Genomic DNA, 9136 nt, shown 5'->3' on the forward strand with positions numbered 1-9136 from the left:
AAAGAAAATAAAGTCCTAATATGTGTATTATATGCTTCCATTGAGTGTTTATAACCTACCAGACATCTTGAGTAAAATGTAATATATTAGAACCAACTTGTTTTAAAATAAAATTGTAGAACTGTTCAAGATTCTACAAAAAGTGAGTGCTTTGTACTAGCTCACAAGTGTAACACGTGTCAACTGTGATCCTTTGCTGCTGATCTCGACTCTTTCCTCCCAGGGACTCTACAATGCTGTACCCTGATTTTCCTACTTCTTTGATTTATCCACAATGTTCTGCTCTGTCTCCCACCTTCCCAATTTTCCTTGACTTTCTATTCTATTCTTTGACACACACACACACACACACACACACACGCTCGACTCTTTCCTCCTATGGACTCTACAATGCTGTTCCCTGATTTTCCTACTTCTTTGATTTAGCCACAGTGTTCTGCTGTCTCCCACCTTCCCAATTTCCTTGACTTTCTATTCTATTCTTACACACATACACACACACACACACACACACACACACACACATTAGCCCTTGATGACGATCACATTCTGTGTTGCCAAGAATTGGGGGGGAAATTATTTTATCTCTGGGAATATAAACGTATACAATGTTACTGAGGGGGTGTGCCCAAAGATTTCGAGGTCACACTTGCATATTGTGAGGAAAAAAATAGATTTCAAGAGCCAAAGCAATTTCTAGTTTACTGCTATAACCCGTTTTGGAAACTGCCTGGGCTCAGAACACCAAGCTGGCTCAGCAGGACGGTTACTCCCATTCTTTTGCATAACCCAACACATGATTCTTCCCCCCAACTTGCCTGCAAGTTTGTAAAGGAAGACAGAGGCAAGGTTCCTGGGGGGACCCAGCTTTGTCCTAAGCAAGCATGCCTCTCCTTCGGCTGATGAGTCTGGGGAGCCCACATGCATCTGTTACAACATAAGCACTTCCCAGCCATCTGATTGACATCTGCCATGTGTGTTGCTAATGGTTTTGATCTTGCCCTTGGTCTGCTTGACAGGTGCCAAAATTAGCTAATAGAGGAAAATTAAAATTAAATTCTTAATCTCTCACAACTAGCCATATAAATTCCCAGTTGTTTAAGTAATGTAATTAAAAAAAATTAAAACATTCAAAAGAATAAAACATATAACATATAACTAATGATTATATTAGGAAGATCTATCTAAGCTTAAAAGCAATGTAAGAAGTTTTAAAGGCAAAAACCTTTTAACTACATAAAACTATATGTTCAAAAACACTGCAAATGAAGTTCAAGGGCAAATCACAAACTGAACAAGATGTCTGTAAGAAACATTAAGGGCTTCATATCCTAAATATATATTTGTATTTTTAAAAACTCTTACTGGCTTAAAAAAACAACAACACTAATATCCCAAAATGTTAGTGGACAAATAATATGAATATCTCTTGCTGTCAAGATAACATACAAAATACATATACTACAATAAAATATTTAAGGGTTTTATTTCTCCACAATCAGAGAAATATGAATTCAGACAGAAATTTTCACCCATCAAATTAGAAAAAAAAAGAAAATGGAGACACAAAAATCACAATATTTAAAAATTTGGGGAAATTATATTGGCTGTCAAGTAAAAGTACAGAATATATAAGTATATATAATCCAAATTTTGTTACAAAGTTAAACAGAAAAAATATACAGATGATTTTCTTCTTTTTCCTTTTTTATGTTTTTCAAATCTTACACAATGAGCATTTTTTGAACAAAAAAAAATAATAGACCAAGCAAATGAGGCTCCATCATAAATGTATGACAGAAGGAAACGGGTCATTTGGATAATTTGTAACAGCTAGCAAGTAGCTAACCTGTTTTGAGTGTTTACAGGGAATCAAGCACTATGCTAGGTGCTTTATATATTCATCAACACATTTAATCCTCATATGAGTCCTTGGGGTATTGTTATTCCCATTTCATAGAAGATAAATTGAGGCACAAGAAGAGAAAAAGGGTCACACAGCTGGTAGGTAGAGAAGCTGATTCACACCCACACACTCAGACTCCAAAGCCCACACTCCTCAGCAATTCACCATATTGCCTCCCGATGGGGCTCTAAGATGAAATACGGTGCAGCCAGGGAAATGAATATTCTAGAAGAATACCTCATAGCAAGGAAAAATACTTACAACATAGTAAGTGTCAAATTGAAATCAATGTGTCAAGGGTACGTGTGTGCGTGTGTGCATGAGTGTGTGCACACGTGTGTGTGCGCAGGAGAAAGAGAATATGAATTAAACAATCATTTCTCAGAAAGAGAAATGTCCCAGCTCAGGAGTCCGGAAATAAAGTTGGGCTCATTTGCTTTCCAATCTGCCAAGTTTCCAACCTCCAGGCTCTGTAATTCCTTGATAACAAAGTCCTCCCCGCAGTCGTGATACCAGCACAGGCAGGAGTTTAGGAGATCCGAGGGGCTGGGTCTCCTGTGAGCACGTCTCCCAGTCCCTGGGCTGCTCTCAGCAAGAAAAAAGCAGCCCCTTCAGTTATTAATAAGCAATGGGAGTGGGGGGCAGGGAGACAGAGAGTTTTATTTTCACACAATAAAGGAGTAAAAATTTGAGTATTTTAACTTAATTATCATTACGTTAGATAGGCTCTTCCTTACCATATTTGGGGGCACATTTAAAGTACTGGACTCTCCCAACACTTCCATTGTTTTTCCCTTCTGGTTCATCCAACTCAATGCCAGCCCAGTGCCCACTTGCAAATTCAGTTGTTCCACAAAATCTTAATGTTCCAACCTAAAGAAAATGTAAATGAGAGTAACTTTTGAGTATGACTAGTAACTCTATATGTTTAAAAAAGAACATTCTCTCAAAGTAGACTTCAGAACAAGGAAATTACCAGGGATAAAAAGAGATAGTAAGTAGTGATAAATGAGTCAATTCACCAAGAAGACATGAGTCCTAAATCTATATGCACCTAACAACTGAGCTTCAAAAATCAAAAATCACTAACAGAAAGATATATGGAAAATCTTCAAATATTTGGAAATTAAAGAATGTACTTTTAAATTTCCATGGTGACAGAAAGTCACAGGGAAATTAGAAAATATTTTGAATTGAATGAGAATAACACAACATATCAAAACATATGGGATGCAGCAAAAGCAGTACTAAGAAGGTAATTTATAATATTAAAATGCTTGCATTAGGAAAGGTCTCAAATCAATGTTATAAACTTCCACGTTAAGAAACTGGAAAGTGAAGACCTAAAGCAAGCCAAAGGAAGGAAAAAATACAGGGAAGTGATTAAGAACAGAAAAACAAAAGAGAAAAATCAACGAAACCAAAAGCTGGTTCTTCTGAAGAATAAATAAGATTAATAAACTTTCAGTTGGAGACCAAAGGGGATAAAAAGAAGACACAAATTACAAACATTTCAAGTGAAAGAGGGACATTATTATTTTTCCCCCCCGATCATGTAAAGAATAGTAAGAAAATACTATGAATAATTCTATGCCTATACATTTGACAAATAAGATGAAATGTTCTAGTTCCTTAAAAGATACAAACTGTCAAAGCTCACACCTCTATTGAATTTGTAGTTTTAAATCTTCAAAAACAAAATTTCCAGACCCAAGAGGACTCACTGGTGCATTCTACCACAGAACTTCAGGAAAAATAATACCAGTTCTATATAAACTCTTCTAGAACATAAAAATAGATGGACCAGCTCCCAACTCAGTTTATGAAGCCAACATTAATTACCTTGATACCAAAACCAGCCAAAGACATTACAAAAAGCTACAGACCAATATCCCTCGGAAACACAGACACAAGAATCCTCACAAAACAAGAGCACATTAAAGCCAGCAATATACAGGAAGGATGGTGCATCATGACTACGTGAGGGTTATCATGAGAATGAAAGGCTAGTTCCACATTTGAGAATATAATTCATCATGTCCACAGATGAAAGGGTGAAGGCAAGCTTGTCCTTTTGATATATTTTTAAAAAGCTGTAGCAATTTCAACATCATTTCATGATAATATTAATTTTTTAAAAAACTCTCAGCAAACTAGGAATAGATAGCAACTTCCTTAACTAAAGGCATCTTCACAAAGTCTACAGCGAACAAGTTCATACCTAATAATGAAAGACTGAGTGCTGGGAACAGGGCAAGGATGTTGGCTCTCACCATTTCTATTCATCCCAGGCAACGAAATCGGTGAGAAATAAAAAAGGCATACAGATTGGAAAGAAGTAAGACTGTCTCTATTCCAAGGCAGCATGACTGCTTTCATAGGCTACCTCAAAGAATCCACACAGGAAAGTAGGCCAATAGAACCAGTAAATTTAGCAAGGTTACAGGATACATGGTCATACAAAAACGAACTGTATTTCTATATGCTAGTAATAACCAACTGAAAAATAAAATTTCAAAACACCACCATTTACAACACCAAAGATCATGAAAAGCTTAGGTATAAGTCTAACAAAGTATGTGCAATATCTATATGCTGAAAACTACAAAACTGATGAAATAAACCAAAGGCCTATTAGATAGAGAAATATAGTGTATTTGTGATGGACAGACTTGACATTTTTAAGATGTCACTCCTCCGCAACCTGATCTATGTTTAACACAGATCCATTTGAAATCCCAGCAGGATTTTTTATAAAAATCTATAAGCTGATTCTAAAATGTCCATGGAAAGGCGAAGGAACTAAAAAAAGAAAATATTGAAGATCTAAAAATATCTGATGGCGAGACTTGCTATAAAGCTACAGCAATCTGACAGTGTGGCACTAAAGAAAGGAGAGCCATTAGATCAATGGAGCAAAACAGGACCCAGAAAATATGTCCACACATATACGGTCAATTGACACAGAAGCAAAGGCAACTCGAGAGAAAGAATAATATAGTCTTTTCAAAGATGGTGCTGGTCCAGAGACAAAGAAGCATCGATCAGACCATCAAACCTCAGAAGGCAGGCAAAGGAGGGCGGGGGTAACAGGAAGAGATACACCACAGGACTTGTATGCATGCATATAAGCCTACCCAATGGACACAGACACCAGGGGGGTGAGGACATGGGTAGGGGGTGGAGAAGCAATTGGGGGATAAGGACACATATGTAATACCTTAATCAATAAAGAAAAAATGGTGCTGGAACAAATGGATGGATGGAGGAGAGGAAAATGAGAGTGAGTGGGGGAGAAGGGAAGAATTCTAAAATTCCAAAATTCTAAAAAAGCAAAAACAAAAAGCCATAGGGCAACAGTGAATGCCGTGAGGACTCCGGGCTCTGGGGTGTCTTCAATGGGGTGGGTCCTCTTTTCCACATTCACTTTTATTACCAGGTTACAATTCTATCTGAGATTTCACTGTCTGTGGGGTCTCAAGGCCAGACACCATGAATGGTGAGGCCCCGCCCCCGTCTCTGTGAAGTAGCCTGGGGGAAACATCACTGAGGAGGGCAGGGGTCTGTCCTCCATTCACTCAGCAGCTCCATGAGTCACTCGTTTCCCATCCAAGTAAAATGTCTTCATTACTCAGTTCAAATAGTTTATATTCTTAAGTCATGCTTTATGGTAAATGGGCATTTCAGTTTCACATTTTCCATTAAATATTTTCCTACCTACATATTGAATTTTTGCCAAAGACTCAAAACTGACCACACGGGACGCAGCCTTGGCACCCAGACCGCGGGCACAGTGACCTTAGGCACAGCTGTAGACACTGTACTTCGTTACTTTACCTTCTGTCCTGCAATGACCACCCGGTCCCCCAACTTCAGGCCGGCTGAGGTCAGTACTGCCTTGCCAGCGGCACGATCGGAACTTGGGGGCACGGGCTTGGAGACATCGCACAGCAGGGGCACCGCGTCCAGCAGCATCTGCTTGATTTCCTTGGCAGTAGCCGCAGCATCGGCCATTTCCAACGGCATTTCCACTGGGTCTGGAACCACATCGGCGGGCATCTCTCCTTTGTCGTTCTGCAAATAAAGAGAGAATTTTCACTTCACAACTACTTGGAGCTCTACAAAGTCATATTTTAAAAAAAAAATTAATATTTCGCCCAGCCAGTATGGCTCGTGGTTGAGCGTCAACCTATGAACCAGGAGATCTCAGTTCAAAACATCGATGGAGAAACATTGATCAGCTGCCACCTGCACACCTCCTACTGGGGATGTGCCCGCAACCCAGGTACATGCCCTTGACTGGAATCGAACCTGGAACCCTTCAGTCCGCAGGCCGACGCTCTATCCAATGAGCCAAACCAGTTAGGGCAAATATATATATTTTAAAAATAAATTTAACATCTACGATATGCCAGGCACCATTCCAAGGGCTAAAGGTACAACATGAAGGACACAAAACGTCCTGCCCTCCAAGAGCACATTCTATTGGGAGAGACAGACTATAAACAGTCAAACAAGGGAAATACGTGAGGTGTTAATGGTAGAACGTGGTGGCGCAGGGAAGAGGACACAGGGGCAGAGGGGCTACCTGTGCAGGGTAGCAGGGAGGCCTCGTTGCTAAGAAGCGCTGACGCAGAGGCCCTAAGCGGGCAGCACGTAAGCTGGCGGTGAGGAAAGCATTCCAGCCTCAGGAAGAGCAAGTGCTGAGGCGAGTCACAGCAGCCGGCAGCACAGGCTGAGAAGGCGGGTGTGGAGACAGGAGCCACGGGTGACTGGCTTCCCAACCCCAGACCTGAGCCTCCCGCCCCCGCCCCACAGCCACCACCTCGGCTCTGTGACCTCAGCCCCTCCAGCCCACTCCTGGGGTGACTCAGATTCCAGGAATGGAAGCTACACACAGTTTCCACACTTTTCAGATCTGGGCTCTGAATCAAGAAAACAGCTCTGTTCTCACTCTGAAGGAGAGACTGTGCCTGGGACTTGCCCTGCAGCAAGAGGAAACTGGACAGCTACCAGCCCCCTAGCATTTGCGTGGTGCTCATGGAATGAAAACCCTTTATCCTCGCCCGTTCATGTAGGAGAATTTGTAGTAGGAGAGACAAACACCAACTAACCAAGTAAAAATAGTTCTTACATTTCTAGCTTGCGAATGAGGAAAATTAGACTAGGAGAGATTAATGACTTGCTCAAAGTCACTACCATGACCACTGGCGGAGGTGACTTTATAATCCATGTGTAGGCCACCTCTCTCAGGTTTCTCCTCCAGTCTATGCTGTCCTCAAACGAGTGATCTTTCCTATGTTCCCAACTCAAAACTTAGAGCTCATGAGAGGCATTCCAGATTGTAATCTTTTAACATGAGGAATCAAGATTCTTTTACTAAGAAACTTTTTTCCCATTTCTTCTTTACTGATAATTATCTTCATGTGGTGAAGATAAGTTTACAAGAACCATTTTTTTTTTGTTTAAAATTTGAGTCAGTTTGGTCCAAAGTAAAAATGTGGCAGGATAGTAAGAAGCTAGGGACCTTCCTTGACAAGTGGAATAAGGGAAACTGGGACAAAATAATTAAACAAGGCCAAACAGTTTGAGAAATTTATAGGAAGCTAACAAATCACAAGGTGTTACCTTCCCTAACCGAGAACACTTAGCAGCAAAAGGTTCACACATTCCAGACCGTCCCAGGGCAGACCAGCCTCGGTCCTGGTCCCTCTTCAATGATGTTCTTTAAAAATAAAACGAACCAGAAAATAAACCTTTCCCCCTATACACACGTTTTGATGACTCAACATATTGAAGGGCCCCTGGAAAGCTAATGAATATTCTATTAAGTCCTTTCCCTGAGTCCTCCCCTAAGAATCCCAAAGGCTGAAGACAGACAAAGGACCCATGGTGCACTCTCGCTAGAGTACCCCCACGCCTTGTCTCTCTGTTCTATTTCTCTAAGGCAGTGGTTCTCAACCTGTGGGTCGCGACCCCTTTGGGCCTAAGACCATCGGAAAACGCACATATAATTACATATTGTTTTTGTGATTAATCAATATGCTTTAATTATGTTCAATTTGTAACAATGAAAATACATCCTGCATATCAGATATTTACATTACGATTCAGAACAGTAGCAAAATTACAGTTATGAAGTAGCAATGAAAATAATTTTATGGTTGGGGGTCACCACAACATGAGGAACTGTATTAAAGGGCCGCAGCATTAGGAAGGTGGAGAACCACTGCTCTAAGGGATCCCATGAGAGTTGCAACCATGGGAGCAATGGGCAGCGGCAGCTCGTCCCAGGCTCACCCCCTCACCCGGTCTCCAAGGCCCCCTATATCTCTTCCTCTCTCCTGTTGCTTCTTCCACCTTAAGCCCTTCCTTTGTTTCACTGTCCCCAGCTTTAATAAACAACCTCTGAAAATTACCTGAACTCGTACTGTGAATCTTTCCTACACGAAATCAAGAACCCACACGCAGGGGCCCAAAGAAGACCTGCTCTGGGTCCAGTCCCCGTCCAGTAACAAAAATATCATAAGAAGACATGTTATCACATTTCTGGGATCCTAATGGGCTATTTCAATCCCAGGTCTCAAAGAAAAAATACAAAATATAATGAAGATATGTATATGACTATATTAATAACATACTGATATATATATTAATATCTTATTAGGCTTGCTTAAGCTAAGCCTAAGCAACTGTTACAACCAGACGACCAGATGACCGACAACTGGCTGGTAGCTATGACACACACTGACCACCGGGGGGCAGACACTCAATGAAGGAGCTGCCCCCTGGTGGTTAGTGTGCTCCCACAGCCTACCTCCCCCTGGCCAGCCAACCTCCCCAGGCCCATGCAATGTGAAGATCATGTATCATAGAAATGTACACTTGAAATTTATTTAATCCCTACTAACCAATGTCACCCCAATAGATTTAATAAAAAGAAAAAAGAGATGGAAATTTTTTAACATAAATACCTATACTGATAAGTTGTAAGCTATATTTACAATGATTATTTCATTTCATATTTTTGTTAAATCTTCACCTTTCTAGAGTAAGTCACACACTTATGTTAATTCCTATAAAATTTAACAACTAAAACTTCTATTAGGAAAAACATTAAAACAAATAACAATGATTATGTCATGCTAACTAAGAAGGCTTGTTCATGGTTAATTACAGAATTCCTTTTTTTTTCTGAAAGAGTGGTTATCAGAGCATGATCCAAGGGCT

The 9136-nt window shown here is 40.4% G+C and overlaps 1 protein-coding gene across 2 annotated transcripts in view; it reads right to left on the reverse strand.

Annotated features, from left to right (window-relative positions):
• Positions 1-9136, reverse strand: part of CLIP4 (CAP-Gly domain containing linker protein family member 4) — a 55925-nt gene that overhangs the window by 22235 nt on the left and 24554 nt on the right. For both annotated transcript variants that reach the window (XM_015566349.1, XM_015566348.1), the window contains 2 exons: positions 5744-5980; positions 2644-2779 (listed from right to left, as the gene is read on the reverse strand). In XM_015566349.1, the coding sequence (XP_015421835.1) occupies positions 2644-2779; positions 5744-5980 (373 nt within the window). The remainder of the gene's footprint in view (positions 1-2643; positions 2780-5743; positions 5981-9136) is intronic.

Source organism: Myotis davidii, unplaced genomic scaffold (genome assembly GCF_000327345.1).
Source record: "Myotis davidii unplaced genomic scaffold, ASM32734v1 scaffold238, whole genome shotgun sequence".
Lineage (NCBI taxonomy): Eukaryota > Metazoa > Chordata > Mammalia > Chiroptera > Vespertilionidae > Myotis > Myotis davidii.